We start from the raw sequence: 20,775 nt of genomic DNA, 5'->3' as shown, positions 1-20,775 counted from the left end.
TCTAATTTATAATTTAATCCGGATTTGAGCAGTCCATGTCGTGTGGTTTTTGAACAGGACCCAGTTGTAGGTGATCTTCGTGCAAAAAATGCAGTGGAACGTCCCTTTAGTGCCCTAGCGAATCGGAAGCCAACTTCAGCGTTGTATTTTATTTGTACTTTTTTGTCTTGAAAGGCAATAAGTTATAAATTTAAATCTGCTTAAACAAAAAACAAATATCGATCTTATTATTTTTTTTCACCCATAAAACTTGTCTAACATGTAAATTACATTTTAATCAATAAACAGGGCAGACCTGCTTCAGAATGACTAAGTCTGTCACGCGCCACTTCATTGTTTTGATTCCAAATCCCGCCCACTTGCCTTCTATTGGTCCACTTGGCAAAAACTGAATTCCAATTGGACAAAAATGTGGTCCGTCATAAAAACCAGGAACTGCCGTATGGAGAAGTGGTGCGTTGGCATTCAGGAGAAATTTGGATCAAAGTACCCCAGAAACGATCAATTCCAGCCCCGAGCCATCACAAACACTGTAGCTTTTTGTCTGTAATGAGGAAACGTCTCATGTGAAAGAACATTTTCGGGATTTTCGATCTTTGTAAGTATTTTAGATACCAAATGATCATTTACGTCCTGGCTGGTGTTGTTTTAGTTTTTCGCTCCTATTCTTTCTACATATTATTAATTTCAAAGCATAGATATACTCTCAGATGTGATTGGTGGAAGATATTTGAAAAGTTAACGCTTTTACTGTGAACATTTATCGACAATTAAACGATATAACTTTTAGAAAATGTAGCTTCAGATGAAGAGTATATTTTATTAAATCTTTTAAATGTCAATTTAGTTCATCGGTATTTAAAAAATAAATGAATAAAAAGTTAATCCCCCCCCCCCCAAAAAAAAATATTGAAATAAGCCTGTAATGTAAATAGTCAGCTAAAATCCTATGTGATTAGCACTTAAGAATATTGAGTCTCTCTTCTTGAAAATTAGGTTTTGTTCTTTTTAATCCTCTTTTTTTAATCTAACATGTTTCTAAAGTTTAAATATTTCCTGACACATATTAGCAAAACTATGTAAAAATGTCAAAGATGCAATTAAGTTGGAAATCACGATGTTTTAATCATAGATTTAAATTCTGAAGTTTAAAAATTCTAGTTTTTAAAAGAAAAAGTGCACAAGAGCTTCGTTGAAGCTTTCTGTTTGCAACAACTGAGGTTTTTGGTCTGCAGACTATGTGCATGCAGAATGAGGATGATGTATTCTAAAGAAATGCACTGCAATTAAATGAAAATGCAGGAAATGTTTACAGTAGTTTGCCGAAAAACAATTTTTAAGAAGCTGTGAGAGTTTGGGAATTGTACGAAAAGCGGAAATAATCAAAACTTTTCCGACAAGCTAAACAGTTAGTTGCGTCAAAGAAATGTCTGGATATTTGAACTCCTGCCATGTTGGATTTTAGTTTGTTGAATGAGATTGCACCAAAATGTTACATAAAAGGCTTGATCAAATATGAATTGCATTGTGTGAGCAGACGCATATGTCATGGGCAGGGAAGATCGTTTTCTCTTTGGCTGTATGCTACAGCCACTTCCAGCCTATAAGCCTGTGGGTCATATTCTTTTTGCCTCTTACTCACTTCCTGTAACTGGTGGCCCTGGTTTCTGCTGCAGAACAGCAGTTTGGCGTTTTTTTCGCCTCCCTTTGCTGGTTTGTAATCTCCCCTGGTGGAATATTTTTAGTGTAAGGTAAAATTCAGGTGGCAGCGCTCTCCCAGGAGAAGGTATCAGTCGGCGGCGGCGGCAGCCAGCCACGCTCCTTGAACATGCTAATTCCCTGGCTGTCTTCTATTACCCAGCTGCTCCTCCAGATCCCTCGCTTCCTCTGTTCTGGTCTGGACTCACATTGATCCTTTTTCCTCGTTCTCCCGTCTTCTCTCTCAGTTTGCGCCTGTATCCATATTTGACAGTGTTTCACAGTTTAACACCCCAGTTTTATTGGTTTATTGGAGGTAGGTGGTGAAAACTCTCACTCGGAGGACGGGTCAAACATTTCGACATCATCAGATGGAGTAGGCGAGACCTCCCAATATTGATTTGATGCTGAGCGCCGCCAGGGGCGGCGTCTGGAATTTTGAGCAGGGCTTTTTTTTTTTTTTTCTGCTGAGAAGCAATTATGTTTGACAGACGCAGAAGACAAACACAATCAGTGCTGTAAAGTTTTAAACAGTGTAGTTAGAGCTTTGGAAACACATCTCCCGGCATCCAACTGCAGCCCCTACAGCAAGAACACAATAGGCATCGCACACAAGATACAATTTTATATGTTATTCTTAGCTCTTTCACTTTATGTCTTCCCTCTGAGCTGTCAGAGTAATCAAAGAAAACTCGTGGTGTGAAGGGAAATGGCTTTTATACTAAATGAGATTGATAGGAAGCTCACACTGAGACTGTAACACACATGGGAGGTGGTGAGAAATAATTTAATTACGTGCAGCAGATGTATGTGAAAGATAAACCATCTGCCTGATCAAAACTGACTACTCTTCTTTGTATATGATCGTGCAATTACTCCAATCTTTCTTGCAGATTTCACAAGTTATCATTCTCTGTAGCAACTTGGAAGAAACTGCTCTGGTATTCGATTGGAGTGATGTGATACGCAGCGACTTAAGTTGTGGGTTTTCTTCATCAGATTCCCCCCCCCCCTTGTCAGACAGGGGACAAAAAATGGGAAGGAAGGATGCCAGCGCGACCCAATTACCCGTCGATCAATACAGGAAGCAGATTGGTAAGTCTTTCGTCATCTGCAAAGGTTGTGATCAGAACCATAGCATTAATTTAGAAACACGTTTAAGCTTCTTTTATTTTATTATTTACGTTTCAGACCAGCAAAAAAAAAAGGATCTTAAATCTCATTATTAATGCTCTTTGCGTCTTTGACGGTTGACTTGAACCAAAACTAAACTCCAATTCCAGTTGCTTGCAGAAGCTGGAATGTGAAGTGTATCATCATGATTAGCACTTTTTGTAGACAATGGGGATTTTGACAGAAAATCGATCGGAAACTGTCATCAGAAGGGATCAACAGCCGGAAACATCAGGGATGGTGAGAGAAAAAAATGTACGCACTTAGTTGATGTTTATGATGGATCCTACAAACTTAAAACATACAAGAAATCACAAACATTCCCACCAGGTTGAAACACTTTTGTCTGAATGTGTCTTGGACATTTTCACTTGGAGTCAACATTCATGTTGAGTGTCATGAGAAATGGCAGAAAAGGGCTGTGCAAATATTTCTGTGCGTGCTGTTTGAGATGAAACAATTCTTTGTCTAGTTTTCGCTATTTAGCCACATTTTGTCGTTTTTGGCGGTTGCAAATCTCTTACTTTGCGTTTATTCTGATTGTGATTGGCGTGCATCCACTGCCTCTGCTTTAACACGACCTGATGAATGTTGGAGGAGTCACGTAAATGTTTTTAACAGCCCTATTGCTACATTGTAGGAGACATTGGTTGATGTTTAGAACTTGGATTCATTTATTTTAGAGTTCTACAAAGGTGTCTTGGTTCATAGCATCATTCAGAGAGGTTCATCCTCTACTGCAGGAGCGGCGTCTGAATGACAGCCGCTTTCAGACATTTAGTTTTTATTATTCACCTGACACAAATCAGAATCTACATTCAGGAGGAGAAAAGTCAGTAATGATCAGCATCTTCTCCATGTTGGTTACTAAAACCGAGTTCCTGATTGGTTGGATGTTTGGACTTTAGTGCACAGAAATGTTCATAGTGTGTCAGAGTTTTTGACGCTTCGCACTGCTGTTTAAAAGCTCCAAATGTGCCTCATTGTGTCTGTATATTAGCATATATACAGACATTATCCCTTACACACCCCCTTTGGCATTTTCAGTAGTCTGGCCGTATCCCATTCTCTGACTGTTTTATTTTGCTTAATGTGACTTGAAATCTGTTAGGTTATATGTTCGTCGTCCCTTCATTGATAATACACCCGACTATACATACATATATATATATAATACAATCCTTTGCCATGAGTAGAACCTACAGTCATAGCAGCCCCTGAAGCCTGGAGTTACCCCTAAACCTAAAGAGGACATCTGCAGGACTGTAGCTCAGAGGAATCCTGCCGCTGTAGGTCTAGGAAACCATATTTCTGAATCACTTTGCTTTGCTCCACTGATGAGAAAAGGACATGAGTGAAACACTACCATCATCATTTCAGCCTAAACGAAAGTCTATCTCCTTGAAGTGAAAAAAAATCTAGAAAAATCCCTTTAAAAAAAAAATAATTTAGCTTTTAAATCCTTTCATGAATGCTCTATTTTAAGGGTTTATGCATCCGTTTAAACTTTATTTCTACTTTGGTAATGCTGCACTTTCTTTTATACGATTAGCTCTTGAAAACACTTCTTTCTTTCTTTCTTTCTTTCTTTCTTTCTTTCTTTCTTTCTTTCTTTCTTTCTTTCTTTCTTTCTTTCTTTCTTTCTTTCTTTCTTTCTTTCTTTCTTTCTTTCTTTCTTTCTTTCTTTCTTTCTTTCTTTCTTTCTTTCTTTCTTTCTTTCTTTCTTTCTTTCTTTCTTTCTTCCCCACAAACCCACTGACACAGAAACACACACTGTTCAGCAAGCTGTTGACTTCCCACCCTATTGTTAGCAAAAGTTCCTTTTCCTGCAGTGTGCTTTTTTTTTTTCTAATTAGACCAAAACAGCCGGCTCTGTCTCATGCTAAGCTCATACACGCACACACAAGCACAGACTCTGTTTGCCAGGTGGCAAGTTTTTCTAGAAGTCTCACTCTGGAGAGTCGATCTCCCGGGATGCAGAGGAAGCACAGGTGAGCGCTGTGCAGCTCAGGTCAAACAAAAAGATTTATTGGGCTTCCACAGATTGTGACTTAAGAGCATAATAAAGACGTAGATATGGAGATTTTTTATTTTTTTAATGCGGTGGGTTTGTTTACCACTGACAAGAAGCACTGAATTGCAGCTAAAATGAATGAAGGATATTTTTATTCAATCAAATAAAAAACTTTTTTTGATACATTACTGAATGTTCTTTTATAGGCAAACAGGACTACAAAAAGACCAAATCAGTCTTAAAAGCAACTCGACTGAAGGCTGAAGCAAAGAAGAAGAATACCTCTGGTTTCAGGGTAAGATGTGTAATCCTCATATTTTGCTCACTTTGGAGCTTTTTTCCATTATTTTTTACACTCTTTGGTTAATATTTGGTTGGTACTTTTTTAATACTTGCTTCTTTCTACATCTTTTTATGTTAACTTTTGCTTCTTAAAATGAAAATTCCATGATGTAACTAATGCATAAAGCATAAAGTAACTTTAGACTGGAATTATTAGTTCTAATATTTGAAGTTGTTCGGCTTGATCCCTGTCCCTCTACTAAAACATTGTTGTACATTGGTTTTACTTCACCTCAACTTTGTTTTTGTTTTTTTCTCTGACTAACAAAGTTCTAAAAGATCCAAAAGGAGACTGGAAAAACCTTCCTGTGGCATCGGCATCACTTCTAACTTTCTCTTGTTTGTTTTTTGCAAAAACAAAGACTTCTGTCCCTCATTAAAGACTTTGGCAGTCCAACACTATAGGAGCATTTTTATGTGTAGACACTTTTACTCTTCTTTATTTATTCATACATTTTTCAGCAACAGGCCAAAGTCCATTAATAGGCAAATTCTCACACTAAAAGTAGCAGAAATAATAGAGTTTTTTTTAAGGTCATACAACACGCAAGGGTAAAATAGCTGTATAGTAGGTGAGTCATAGGCATGTCGTACAGATTTATTTTTTCACCAATCCGCAATCCTTTGGCCTGCGTAAGTAGCCCATAACTGCTGTTCATAGGAAAAGTGCATGCTCCTTGTGTTCAGCCTGACTGTTAGTAAGAAAATTAGACAATCAGAGGGTAGTTGGTGTGGGTGTCCCACAGGAATCTATGTATCATGTGCAAACCCTGTTGCGTGCAACATTCTAGTGCAACCAGTACTATCCTCTCACTAATGACTAAAGTTTTTAAGTAATGGCACCGTACAACAGCATCATAAGTGCTTGCAACTTACAATATCCCTAGGAATTCTTCAGAATGCACATACCACTCATGCGTCAATGGTACGTTCCTTTTTCATAACGTCCCTTTAAATGTCCCTCTCAAATCATCTTTTGATCAGATGTAAAAGTATTCCCAGTGGTCTTTTAATTGTGGTTATGACATTTTTAGCCAAAATGAACACATTTTTGTAGTTTTCTAGGACATCACAAATTTGCCTCAGAGTCGTGAGCGGGACTGTTGGTAAGCCTGCCTCTGCCTCCCGACATCCTTCTTTTTACGTGCTCTCCCGATAGCTTACAGCTCCTCACAAACCCTAGCTAACATCAGCCTAGCAACAAAAACGGCGAGCAATATTGGAGCTATCCAGCCGTACAGTTTAGAGCCAGATTCCAGCTCAGACGATGGAAACAAAGAAGTTAATGGATCTATTTGTCTGCCAGTGGATGCATCAGAATGGAGCAAAGCAGTTTGCTTGTTACGTGCCAGTTGTAGCACCAATGCCACAAATACAAACGTTTTTCCAACAGCATTGTTTTGTCTGTCAATCCTGATTTTTTCTTCTTCTATATGTCCTCCATCATGAGAAAAATGCTACAAGAACATGTTAAAAAAGCCATTTTCAGTGGAGTGGGTCTTTAAGGGAACTGCAAGACACACCTGTGCTCCCCTTAGGACGTGGCCGCTCCTCTCTAAGACAACCCAAAAACCTGCAGAACCCGTACAGATCAATCCCCGTACGAGTGCATATGCCATTTGCTTAAGGAGGAGTAGCAAACAGCAGCCAGAAATCAGAAGGAAACATGAAAGTCATTCTCTGTTCTGAGTTAGAAAAGATGCAGGTCCATTTGTATGGCTGCATGACTGCAAAGAAGTAGCTGACGTGAAGAAGGGTCCCCTCTCATTTCCTAATTTTAATAAGGAACTGAGAGGAACTCATTTAGGAACTGCTGAGCATCACTGTTGGCAAACTTAAAGCAGATTTTTGTTTTTCTTTTTGGAAGTTTTTCTTTTTTTTCCTTGTCCATTTGTGTAAAAAAAAAACGTATCTTGTCCCATCTAATTCAGTCTTTTCATTTGCATTTATCACATTAAAATTTGGGTCTGTTTACAGCACCCGAAGGCCCAAAGTCTTCTTCTTCTCCTTATTAAGCCTCAGCGGCCATGAAGTACTCAGAGAGGAGCAAATCGCAGAGGGGATTAAACACGGTGTGAAACGGTCAGATTTTAAAATATGCGTCCCTTAGACATGCAAGGCCTCATTAAACACGTCTTTAATCCAATTAGATTAGTCCATATCTTGAAATATTGATACTGGTCATGAATAATTTACATTTTCGTGGCCAAGACGGGGGGATTTTTCAGAGGGTGGATTAAAAATACCCCGGGGAAGAGGATATTAAACCAACTTAGACCTCTTGGCCCGGAGTTTGATTGAAATTCAGTCCAAATGTAATGGATATTTGGTCACGCTGGCTTTCCGTCAAGCCTTTTCTTAGTGCGATATAAAGATGAAGACACCCTCCCACACCCCAATAATTTCACACAGTTCCATGACAACTGTAGAAGCCCCTTCTCTGAACCTTTGCTTGATAGCAAGAACTTCCCCCTGGCTTTAGTAGACACATCCATGTAGAAACGTGTACCCATGATGCATCTTCTCTTATCTGGATGGTGATTTCGGATGCAGCTGGGAACTTTGAAGCCCCCGCAGACATTCATTCAGGCACTGAAAACCTGGCAGCTGCCGAGGCAGGCTGTGTCGGGACTCCTCTCGTCGCAGTGCTGTCATGACAAGTTGGCAGAAAAAAGGGCGGAGATGCTGCAAAAGAGGAAGCAAGAGGAGGAGGAGTTTGGTTCCCACAACAGTGATCGGGGCCATGGCTGCACGATATTAGGCAAACGCAGCATCAGGGAACATGAAACTTTATTTTATTTTTTCTTTGAGTGAAAACACTTTATTATCAATGAAATAACTTGGTTAGTTCAACATTTATTACATTCATTACCACAAAAATATTTGATTATCCTAGATAAGATAACAGTTGTAGTAAAAGCAGGAAGTAGGTTAAATATTTCAAAATAAAAGACCAAGGCACCATTTTACTCTGAAATCATTCATTAATAAACAATTACTATTTTTTTTTCTCCCCCACAAATTACACCAAACATCTGTCTTCTAAGAAGAAATTGAACAGGGCTGATTTTGCCTGAACACCTGTAGCAGGCATTGTTGAGTTGCAATGACCGTCCCATGGATTTTATGGTGTCATAACAGCAGAGACGTTAAAAAACTTGGCAGGAAGTGTTTCCAGTCTGTCCTCACATTGCCTGCAGTGGAAGAAAAGCCTTCAAAGCGACTCAAAGCACGTTCTCGTGCTGCACAGGAAACAAGCCTGCTGCCTTGTCTAATTGGCACACTAGCCTTCTGTTCACTCGTGCGCTGCTTTTCCTCTGTCTTATTTAGCTGCCGAGTCTAAAAAGTTGGGGGGAAATTGCTTCTAGAGTTGGCAGACAACAGAAAGCACAGATGATGACTCTGGGTGTCTTCCATCTGTCATTTGTGAAAGTGTTTTGGGTGGCGAGTGAGAGATGGAAAGAGAAGGAGGGATATCAAACTTTGATTTATTTCTGGTAGTGAGCTATATACGCTCCGTACTTGTAGGTTTTTGAAAAATAAAATGTTCTTGACATCTAGGTTCTTGGACCTGAAGAAAATAAAGGAGCATCCTTTGAGGACAACAGGGAAAGAGTTCAAGGAATCTAACGAGTTGATCTCATATTTTACATGATAAAAATCAACATATTGTTAGAGTTAATTTCTGCAAAGGCCCACAATATAACACACTCATGCATTCAAGAGAAAAATGTTTTTGTGTTCCTTTAGGAGCAGAAAGATCTGTTCAAATGTTCAACTTTAGCCAGGAAACCCATCTTCGAGCCTCCAAATGCAGCAGGATAACATTTTTCAGTCGGAGAGCTTTAGTTCTGTGAGAGCGCTTTCACGCTGCACTGTTTGGTCGGCGAGTGGCTTAACCCCGGTTTTGGAAATTGCAGTACCAGTGGTTTTTCATTCATCAAAGTTGCGTTCAAAAGGCAATTTGGGATAGGTGAAATCCTTGAAGGAGGAGTACAGATATTTTACGGATGTATAACCCCTCACTCCACACGTTATGCAGACAGACGTAAGCATTTTTACACTTAAGGATCTTATTTAAACTCTGAGGCTACCGTACCACCGGACATATAATGCGCAGGTTCTTGAACTTGAATTTAGTCTATGGTGTTCACACTGGACAAGCAGGAATTGGATTCTGCTTCTTTTTCTTTTTCTACTATTTTCTATCACGTGTCCACCACCTACAGTTGAAAGAGGTTTGGTGCGAATTGTTGAAACCGTGTAAATCTCGTCAATCTTGCTCCAGGCTTTTTCTTTCACACCTCTACTCCGCTATATGAAAGACTTGATGTCATAGAATTCTAGTCGGACGCAAACCGCAATTGTTCATTTCTCCTCCATGATCAATTTTCAAGCAGTTGGCACTTCTGTGAATTAGAAGGAACGTCATTCATATGTTGGTACCAAATCCAAGTCCCTGATTGGTCAAAGCTTGATCAGGTTTAACTTGCATTCAATGGGTACACACTTTGTGCGTAGAGCCAGTCCTACAAACCTGCGTAGTGATGCGTAAACGTGAGGGTTTTGAACATTGAAGTCCAAAATGGGCCTTTACATGCGTTTTACTTAGACTTCATTCATAAATGCTAGTTGCCGAGGGCAGTGGGGACCTAGCTTGAAAGCTCTAACCTTCATAGTTCAGTATTATAGAATGAAAACATAGATGTGCTCCCAATGGATGACTTAGGGAAAAGGGAAGGCACGGAAGCAATTGATTGGTTGACAAGGTCAACCACCAATCAGAACGCAGAACACAGTGTGTTTTAGGGCTGCACGATATGAGGAAAACTTGCGATATGCGATATTGGTGATTAATATTGCGATAACGATATAATTTGCGGTATATAAACAAATATCAAACCAACCAAAAACATAATTTCCATTTCAATGCAACAGTATAAAAATTATACACCAAATGACCCTTGTCGACATAGGAGGCAAACATCAAACATAAAAGGGCTCAATTGATTGATCAACAGCGTAAACGGGTCCTTCCGATTGGTTAAATGCATAAAGTGATTTATTTCATTTGTTCAATATTTCAAGCTGTCATGAGATTGTTTTAGCACATTTAACCCTTGTGCTATCTTAGATGACCCCCCCCCCCCCACCCTTACATTGACGTGTTCTCCCTACCATGACAAAGGTGGATAAAGGTAGAAAGATTTCATGTAATCCATGGACACCAGTGAAGATCACAAATCATTGAAGAAAAAAGGTTCAGAGCACTGTCTAGTGGGTCTAGATGACCCAACCCCCAATTTTAAAGTGCCTAGGATAGCACAAGGGTCAAGGTAACCATTTATTGCGATTTTTGCGGTATGCATATTGCACAGCTTGATGTCGCGATAACGATAAATTTGCGGTATATTATGCAGGCCTAGTGTGTTTTAAAAAACATAAGGATGCAAAATTACAAGAGAAATGTGTAAGACTGCAAAAGGTGAACTGCGATATAGTGAGGAACCACTGTACTGTGAGAGTGCTTTCACACTGCACAGTTTGGTCCACAAGTGAACATGGTGGGCAAGTGTCTCTTTGGGAACTGCTGTATAGAAAAGAAAATATACTTTTCAGTATAATACAGGAAAGAGTCTTGTCAAACTAGCCAGTTTATTCCTTTACTTCTCTTTGTTCTGGTCAAAGCCAGTTTATACTGCCCCCAAAGGAGCAGGTCTTGCAACTGCATGACATTTCTAATCAGTTTAGTTTGTTCAGAGTGAGTGTGGGAGTTTTTAGCGTTTCTCTTCTATTTGATCAAATCTGCCAGACTATCTTTGAGCGAAAGCACTTGTAAATTAATCAGCATATCTATGCAAAGAGGTGTATAATTTATGCCAAGAGGATATAAATGGTACTACCTGCAATTGACAGAGCATCAACTGGTGGAAATGCAGCTTTCTTTCTTTTTTTCATGTAGTGTATGTAGACAGATGTGTACACATATGCACACAAACTCACACACACAAACAAACCCAGGAGGAGATTGAAAATCAGACCAGACGAGGGGGATGTCTGCTGAGCTGTGGCTCGTCGCCAGGGTGACGGGGACCAAGCTCCCAGCCTGCTGAGTGTGCTGCAGCTGCTGTGGTGGGAGCTGAGAGGGGCACATGATGAAGACGATGATGTGCTGGGCCTCATCCAGGGGTCTCCATCAAGATGTGGGCCAAAGAGGCTCAGCGTTCGTCTCTGAGGACGCATGATGTCGAGTACGGGTGAACATAAATGTGTTTTGTCAGACAAACCAGTAGGCAGGCTCCTCTCCTTGAAAACAATGATCACAATCAAGTGCAGGTGCTTTCTTCACTTGAAGTGTTTGCCACGAAAACCCCTCCAGCTTGTTTTCAGAGACATGTTACTGAAACCAGCTGTCGCCATGAAGAAAATGGGGAGAGAGAGTTTAAACTGCACAGTTGTGAAAATCTTGTCACAGTAGAATCTTACATATATTACATATACATATAAAAAAAAACAAGAATACACTGGCTATGTGACACGCATTCAAGAACATGTGCAATGGTGTTCACACTGGACAAGCAGGGAGGGGCTTCTTCTTTTTCTCTATCTACATTTTCTAGCGCATGTCCATCACCCACAGTTGGAAGACGCTGGGTTCAAAATGTCGAAGCGGAGCAAATCTCATAAATCTTGCTCCAGCCTTTTTCTTTCACAGCTCTATTCCAATGATTTCAATATGAAAGACTTTGTGTCATAGAATTCCAGCCGGCCACAAACTGCAATTATTCATTTCTCCTCCATCATTAATTTTCAAACTTCTGTGAATGGCTTTCATGAATCCATCGATATGTCACTACCAAACCCAAGTCCTTGATTGGTCAAAGTTCGACGCGCATTCTATGGCACATGTTTTGTACGTTGAGCCTTTATTTACATTCAAACTTTCATTCACATGCGTTTACATCGACTTTTCATTGGGAGTGGTTGTGAGAACGTCTTAAGGCTGTGATGGAATGCTGGTTTTTCACAATGAAACGAGGACTTTGTGTTGTTTTGAAGCTGCCAGGATGGAGATAAATATTGGCTAAGGCTAATGGAGACCAATGACTAGGCAGTACAACGTGTACACAGATAGCTGCGGGTGCCGTCAAGCCCCCCCCCCCCCCCCCCCCAACTCCTGTCCCCAGTGAGAGAGGAATTGTTATAGGCCTCCACCTCTCTTCATTTGTGCAAATTCTTATCTCTTGCTTGTTTTTCATCTGCAGTTTGGGTTGAGTTTGCAGATTTCTCGATGAGGAAAAGAAACAAAGCCACTCAATTAGTGTTCAAAATTGTTCATATTTTACCGTCTATTTTGACTTTTTTCTTATTTCACCTTATCGTTTAATCATTTTTTTTTAGTAGGTATAAAATCAAAATATCTTCAGAGATCTGAGTCTTTTTATGCTTTTATACATGCTGGATATTATTTCCACATCAAATATTTCATTTTGAATAACCTCTAATCAAACTGGGCTCTTTTAAACCCCTCCAAGCTCTCCAGTGTTGATTAGAAAGTTTGCAGCTAATGAGTTCTCTTGATAAAGAATAACTGGCATTGTTCAACACTCTGAGTGCCCCTAATGAAACTCCAGCTGATTGTAATCGTGTGAGCACCACATAATGAACAAGCGCTCCAAATTCCCATTTTCAACTTGAATGCCACTTCTTTGGAAAGCCTCAATTTGTTTGACAATTTACTAATAGAAATTCATGAAAAAGCCATATTGTTGAAGAAAGTTTAGTCGAAAATGTGTAGAATTCAGGTACATTTAGTCTATTTTTTATTCTCCAGGAAGTGTGCAAACTCCATCTGGATTTGCATAACAAGTCTGCATAACATAATCATACAGTAATGTCTTGCTAATGATACATCAATGGAATAATAGAGATGCTGGATATTTTCAGACAGACAAGTATTGTCCAGTAGTAATATTTAGATGGTCATAGTGGCAGATTCCTCTGAAGTCATGTGCCACTCTCATTTTGTGTGACTTGTTAAAATGGAGAATGAACATATGTAAGTTTTTAAGAATCTTTAGATTGAAATCACTTTTCAACTTTTTTAAATGAACAAAAATACCTTTGTCTCAACTGTAGGTCGCTGTCTGGGAGCCACAAATGTGCAAACCTGTGTGGGGCATGCAGATGGCCTGCACAAAATTTTAGGATTGTGGACGACTTGGTGAGCCCATGCTCATTTTTTTCTGTGGGTGTGTGTTAACTTACATCACCCCAAATAAGTTTCTATATTCTCAAGATTCCTAATTGTATTGACAAAAACAGTTGCTTTATTCCAATTTTATGTTAACATTTTGATGACAGACTTACCTCTTGGCAGACTTATTCAGGCTAAATCAAATGGAGTCCACTTTGAGAACTCATGAAAGAGTTTGGGTTTAACTAAGGACATAGCTTGTCTTCAAGATATTTTGCTTTAAGAATTTGTCAAACCTGATTAAATGAATTGTATTATGGAAAGGAATGTGTTTTTGTGTGTGTTTTTGGGGGTGGTTTCATCAAGGTTTAGAACAAGGTAGCCAAATTGAAAGTATAGACAAAAAAAAAGGTTGAACATTAAAGTAAAGCCCAACGCAGATAAACCAATAGACAGTCCTTGAGTCCTCCATTCATCTTCAGACTTTAGAGAATTTGAACTATTTGAAAACAGCTCTGAGGAAGCAACATGCCTGTCCTTGATCTTCTTGGTTAAGAGAAGTAATTCCATGAAATAAAGGTAGAATATAATGAGAAAACATCTAACATTTCTCCTAACCTGTAAAGTTTGACTTTAAAAGAGAACAAAGATGAGACTTTGAATGAATAATTTGAGTTTCTGCTCCTACAATTTTCTGGTCTAAAGAAATGCCATCTAGCAATCATATTGGCAATCCAGCATTCCAAAGTGGGTTATAAAAAATGATTACTTTATAAATAAAGTACCCTACAAATTACAGGAAACCATACTGTTGAGTGTTTGAACAGAAGTAAGCAACACATTTTACTTTTGTCAGGAAATGAAATGGTAAAAAGGACTTCCTAACTTGAAAACTTTGACATTTTTGTCAATATCTGTTTAATTTAACACATGTTTTCTTCCCACTTCTGTTGTATTATATTGCTGACTATAGATAGCAACAGTTACTGAAGTAAAATAGACCAATTGGCATCTCCTAGCTATTTAAGATCTAAATCAAGCCCCAAAGTCTTGCTTGTTGCAGTTCCTTAAATGACCACTGGGGGATGGCTTTAGCTGGATTTTGTTTTAGGTTGTTAGAAAACAATCCAACTTTACATAAATTCACTTGTGTTTAACATGATTTATTAAAGAAAAATCATATTTCCTGTTTTTTTTTCCTCTTATTGAACTACTGGGAAAATAAATCAGTGATTCTAAGTATTTTTTTAAGGATTTTTATTTTAGTTTCCTCTTGTGCATATTTAGAGGTGTGTTTTTTTCATTTATTGGCAAGGGATGGACACAACATTCTTGTTTTGTCTAATTTCCCATTTACAGAACAGTTCCTGGTAATAAAAGCCAATCCATTTGGCTACATCCGTTTTTGCTTAATTTTTAACAATAGAATTCTTTAAGTGATGTTGGAGAGTACCGGTTTTGATAATATACATCTTACAGGGCGCTGGACGAATCATGTTTTGGTCCATTTGTAAGTCTCCCATCCAGGTTGTTTTAGCAGAACAATGGCTAGTCTAAGCAACGTTCTTTCAACATGACATGACATGACACCACACCACGTTGATTCCCAAATAATTTCTGAAATCTGTGATGTTTTATTTTGAAAATTAGGCAGTTTTTAGATGTTTTTGTTTTTGCCTCTGTCACACAAAGACTTTCTATCTTCTCATTCCTTATTATTTCTACTTTGTGTTTTTTTTTTTTTTTGTAGTTTTCTAGCAAAAGCAACATTTGATTTAAACAACTCTTTTTCAAGATCATATCATTTTAAATTAGCTGGAAGTTTAAGGATTATATGTAAAGGTGAAGAATAAAGCACGCATTCAAATCATATTTGTAACAATTACATGTGTTCTTCAGAGATCCAGATGTTTACAGTAAAATGTTTGCCTTAATTGTGTCTTTTTTTCCCCCCTGCATATTTAATTAGTCTATATATAATTTTAAACATGACATTTGAACTTCTGAATGGCAGTGAGCAGCTGTTCTCTAGATGAAGATGGAAATGAGTACATACAATTTGGTGCAAAAGATTTAGGTGGATGTGAGAAATGGCTGTAAACAAAGAATGCTTTCAAAAATGAAAGCAATGATATATATTTTTATAAGTCAAAAAATGCAGTGAATGAACACAAGAGACTTTTGTTTTTAATTATTGTTACAGATAGTTTTGAATGACTTTGCCTGTATGGAATACATTTGAAGCCAATCAAAGGTCACCCTGATGTTTTTGCAGATAGATAAGTATCTGTCTGTATTTCTTACCGTTGAGGGTCCCATCCATCCTGTTTAAATCTCCAACTCCATTTGCAGCAAAGCAGCCCAAACGTTCAAGGGACCTCACCATTCTTCAATGTTGCCTCCAAACGCTCATGATTGTACCGCTCTCCAGACCTTTGACCATTTCCTTTCTGCTACAGCCATTCTTTGACTCGCTCAGGAACACTTGCTCCCATTTTTTGCACCCCCTAAGTTTTCATAGTTCTTTGATGTATTTGGTCTGAGATTTGGCTTTTTGAGCAGAACTCCTCTACAAAGACCACTTCTGGGCCTGACTTCTGCAGATAGTAGATGGATGGACACACACACACAGGTTTCTGCCAGTTCTTAGTTAAAGCTGGACATCCATGAATTTTGTAATAAGGTTGATACATCTTTCATCTGGCTGTCTACGATCCTCAGTCTTACCTGTTTCTTCTTCCAAAGAAGGCGTGGTGCAGAGGTAGGGCAGTCGACTTCTGGTCGATGTTGATATATTTGCAGGTTTGGTTACAGCGTGGCCTGCCTATGTGTCAAAGTGTCCATGGGCAAGGCACTGAGCCCCACATTGCTCCTGGTTGTTATAGGTTGTTTGTTTGGCAGTGGAGCCACCATCAGTGTGTGAATGTATGTGTGCGTGGGTGAATGAGACTATGACTGTAAAGCCCTTTGGGCCTTCTAAGAAGGTAGTAAGGTGCTACATAAGTATACGCCATTTACCATAAGGAGCTTGAACATCTTGAAACTCCAGTCCGCTTTAAATCCTAAATTTAGATGAGAGCTTTTGATGAAGGCAAACTATTTTCTGTCTTCTTGCCTCCCTAGGATTACCAGAACATGAACCCGTCTTGAACAACCTTACCTTGGCAGCAGAGCTTGGCTGTTCCTCATGCACTTTTACTCTTCTGTTCTGTGCTTTCAACCTATGTGTGAGAGTGATGATCATTAACACCCCTTTGATCAAATTGGTTGATCTTGATGCTGGTTTAAAGGAAAAAAGGTCGCGACACCAAATATTGATTTGATTTGTCTCTTATCTGCTCATTTTTGTCAATTGGCAAAAAATTACCACAATATATCTGAAAGTGTTCCGTGTTCACAGCATTTTTTCACACCCTCATTTGAACAGCACCATAGGTGACTCATCAGATGAATGCATTGGTGTGCAGGCTTACCAGTTTATTTCGTACCTCTCCTTTAATTGGATTGTGTGTTCCTGTGAGTACTTTAGGAATCTCTTGCTTTGGAATAGTTTGACATGTCTGCCAATGGGTTTTTTTGGTGTTCCAATCTCAGATTTAAAAGCCATTGTGTCCTTAGGCATTACACCTTACCAAAATTGTCTTTAAGCACAAGAAACCTGTCGCTATTGCCTCTACTATATATACAGAAAACGATACTTGCATCCTTCCTTACACTTACCCTATATCCTCTGGTGTGCTCTTCTGCACATAAACCTAGTTTCTTCTCTGATGTTTTGACTTTAGTTAGCTTTCCTAAAATGTAGCATCCATCCAGCTACTGAAGCTGTGGCTCTGACTGTGAAGCTGTAGGAAACTCATGGAACTTCCTTTGGTTCTGCAGGTTGTAAATTGCTTTTGCGAAGCAAGATCACTGACTGACTTGATCTTGAAGAAGACAGATCTCTTCCAAACTGAAGTGCTATTTGAAAAGGAAAAAAAGCTGAAAAAAACAATTGTAGATCTAACAAAAACAACCTGAGTACATTGAAATTGCAAGGTGAAAAACGATTCAGAGAATTTTGAAGGGCAAGCTTTATTGGTTTATAAAGAAGCCACTAACTTTTTTTCTTCTGTCTTTTTTTTCTAAGGATGCGTTCCTGGTTGTTGTAGCAATCCTATTTTTTGTGCTCTGCGTTTACGCCTTCTTCTACCTCAACCTGAGCACGGAGATCAACCTGGACTCAGATTAACTCCTGCTGGAGTTTGGAGGTCCCCCCCCCCCCCCCCCCCCCCCCCAGGTTTAGACCAAAGGGGAAACCACAGAAAGGCGATCCTTCCCGATGTCCTGCGACGCCTCACACCAAACTATCCGTGATCAAAAGGATTCCATCATATTGACAAAGTATCCACAACGAAGAGTCTTCGTAAGAGAGACAATAATTGATCAAATAAACTGATTTCATTCTTTGAAAACAAAAGTTATGCTTCATATCTAGAAAGAGGTTGACACATTTTTCTTGATTTTTTTTTTTTGTCCTGTGATTGATTTAGCACCTTCTGTTATGCTACCATTGTAAATCAATGTCATGTTTTTTTAGTTTTGGCATACTATTTTTCATAAAGAATTCACACAAAAGCTACAGTCGGAACCCAGTTCTGAGAATCCTCCTGAGCGTAGGCACGCCCCACTGTTTTCCTCGCCAACAAAAAAAATGCAGATTGGCTGCAGCGGGCGCCGTCACGTTGACACAAACGCTCGCCTCACATTCCAGCACACAGAGCGCTCCTCCTGGATGTGTGCAGATCTCAAAGTGTGAGATTAGAATTCACAAAGCCTGTCCCAAGGTGTGTGCGGAATGCCGAACAACAGCACACGTGCACACGGAGCATGGCAGCTCAGGAAAATCGATGAAAATGCGACCCGCTTCTTTCTGTTGAATGTGGGGAGAAATAATGACTTAAAAGTGGCGTGAATTAATGCTTTCTCCCAACGATTGCATGAATGTTTCTCTCCTGGCTTGTGCATATTGTTCTCTGGCTGATGTGTCTCCACAGAAAGAAATGTGAAAGGTGGTGTATTTGTTCTTTTTTTTTACTGCTTCACTCTTTGTGCAGCAGGCCTGAAAGGTGTAAGAGCTGACCTTCAATTAGCCAGCTGAACCCTTAGTGCTTCCACTAAGAGATTCATTGTTTAGAAGTACAGTGTCAAGGACTTTTATCATATGACATACCGTTTTTCTTGTTTTCGGGTAAATTGCACCCATTTATTTTTTCCTAATGGGTTTTTCTATTTCTATTTTCATGTTTTGCTAGGCAAAAGCAATGCTTGAATTTCTTAGAAATATATATTTGAAAAAGATTGAGAAAAAAAGCTAAAAATACATGAGCTGAAAGGCCTTTCGACTTCTTTCATTCCACTCTTTTTGTTTAAAAGTAAAACTCAAGTTTGGTTTTTGCTTGAATGTCATTTCTGAAATTTGAGCCTCTAGCTTCTGCTTCTTCTCTGCTTTTCTCCCATGACCTCCTGACCTCTTGTAAAAGACGACACGTCAAAGAAACCATTATGATAAGCATGAAGCCCTACCATTCATCTGTGACTTTTATCTGGCCTCCATTCCACCGGCCTCCTCTCGCCATGGCAGGGACTTGAATGTTACAGCAATAAAAAGCCTTTTGTCCTTACAGACCTTCATACATGACACCTGTGTTTTTAAAGGTCGCTATGTGCTACCAGAAGTCAGAAGCTTCATGGGAATGATCTGCGAAGTTTGTTTTTGTGCGTAAAATAAATATTTTTTGTGGTCAGGTTTTTGTGTGTTTTAGTGGAAAGTAAATGTTTGATTTGCTCTGTTTACAAATTTGAAGGATTCTGTTGGTTTTTATATATTTGGGTGTTTTTCTGTCAAAATAATAAACATTATTACTACAATAAAATGTCCTTCTCTTTATTTTTTATAAAAAAAATTACAAAACTTCAATGGATTACGGAAAAAAAATCAAATTATATTTTTACATGAAAAAAAGTTCAAACGCATTGCAATCTGTTGATGCTCACTGGATATTCGCAGAGACTTCTGGGAAATTTCTTAGGGATTTTGGAATTGTAGAGAGTAGTGAAGTAATATGGACATAGCTTTAAAATCCATTGCCCTTAAAGTTTCCCAGAATTCTCTGGGAAAGACGTGTCCATCGATCCTCACTAGATTAATGAATTTAGCCCTGTGTTACGTGTGACAAAGGAACAAATTCCTGTAATTTAATTACTTTTGTCAGTAACTGAGAAATGTAAAGCATTACATTTTAAATTTCAGTAACTGAATTACAATTACTAGACCATAGAAACTCTCATCACTTTGTTATTCAGGATTTGGTGCAGTGAAGCCATTATAGGACATTAATAAAACTCATTTATTTGGGTAAAAGTAGGCTGTGCCATTTTCTCTCAAGTAAACTAAAAGAAATGGAGATCAATTGAAAAAAAAGTTATTGACATATGTGTGCTGGTGGAAGAGATCAGGCAAAGTAAGATGGAGGAAGAAGCAGAAATACAGACATGGACAAATTCAGCAATATAGAGATATTTGAATTATTTCCAATTTATTGAAAATAGAGGGAATGTTTTTTTTAATTGAGTAATTTCATTACAATTATGTCCAGCAGCTGAAGTAATCAATTACTCTAAAAGTAGTTAACCTAACACTAACTACAGTAAATTGCCTTTGAGCGATTTGCCATTTCAAAGATGGCTGAGACAAGTCGTGTGAGGGAGATCATGTAAATCTGGATTTTTAGACTTTTTTTTCTTAAATAACCCAATTTTTCATCAAGAGAACACAGTGGATTGTAAAATGCTCAAGCTGTATTTATTAGGTTTTTACTTGCACACGGGTAATGTAATATACAAAAAAAGTAAAGGACGTGTTTGAATTTTTGCAGTGCATCGTCCTGCACTCTATAGTCTTTTAGGGGTTAGGGAGCCAATTCAAACACACCGTAGCCTTGCAATGACTACTTTAATGTGAATAGATGCATGAGTACGACTAAGGATTTTTGTTTTGTTATGTTGAGATCATAAACATCAGGAACATGACGTCAGTGTGACATCATTTTGTGTTTTGTGATGATTCCCTGCAATCTGCCCGTGGCTCCTGACTTGTTTCTTGGGGAAATGAATCAGGCAGCAGCGCTGTATGAGCGTTCACTGCGGCGCGCCGTGGCGTTCTCCAGAAGCTGAAGTTATACCTACCATCCTGTGACAAATGAGCTCAACGCCATGCGCCCAAACTCTGCTCATTAGTCAAGTTGGGTTTGTCACCAAGAGTAATTATCCCCAACCCAAAACTTGCATTTGCACCAACACATTCACAACT

At 38.8% G+C, this 20,775-nt stretch overlaps 1 protein-coding gene across 2 annotated transcripts; it reads left to right on the top strand.

The window, feature by feature from the left end:
* The first annotated feature begins 411 nt into the window (after positions 1 to 411).
* On the top strand, positions 412 to 19,335 carry triqk (triple QxxK/R motif containing). Of its 2 annotated transcripts, none has more exons than XM_023960159.1 (4): positions 412 to 598; positions 2,719 to 2,793; positions 5,092 to 5,180; positions 17,554 to 19,335. In XM_023960159.1, the coding sequence occupies exons 2-4, from the start codon at positions 2,733 to 2,735 to the stop codon at positions 17,653 to 17,655; spliced, it is 252 nt and encodes an 83-aa protein (XP_023815927.1). In that variant the 5' UTR covers positions 412 to 598; positions 2,719 to 2,732; the 3' UTR covers positions 17,656 to 19,335. The 2 variants fall into 2 exon arrangements, with proteins under 2 accessions (XP_023815927.1, XP_023815926.1); XM_023960158.1 differs by having other exon boundaries at positions 413 to 598; positions 2,698 to 2,793.
* Positions 19,336 to 20,775: the final 1,440 nt, after the last annotated feature.

The sequence above is a fragment of the Oryzias latipes genome, chromosome 11 (assembly GCF_002234675.1).
Source record: "Oryzias latipes chromosome 11, ASM223467v1".
NCBI lineage: Eukaryota > Metazoa > Chordata > Actinopteri > Beloniformes > Adrianichthyidae > Oryzias > Oryzias latipes.
Note: the sequence above shows the minus strand (reverse complement) of the source record. Positions and strands in the feature narration are given on the sequence as shown.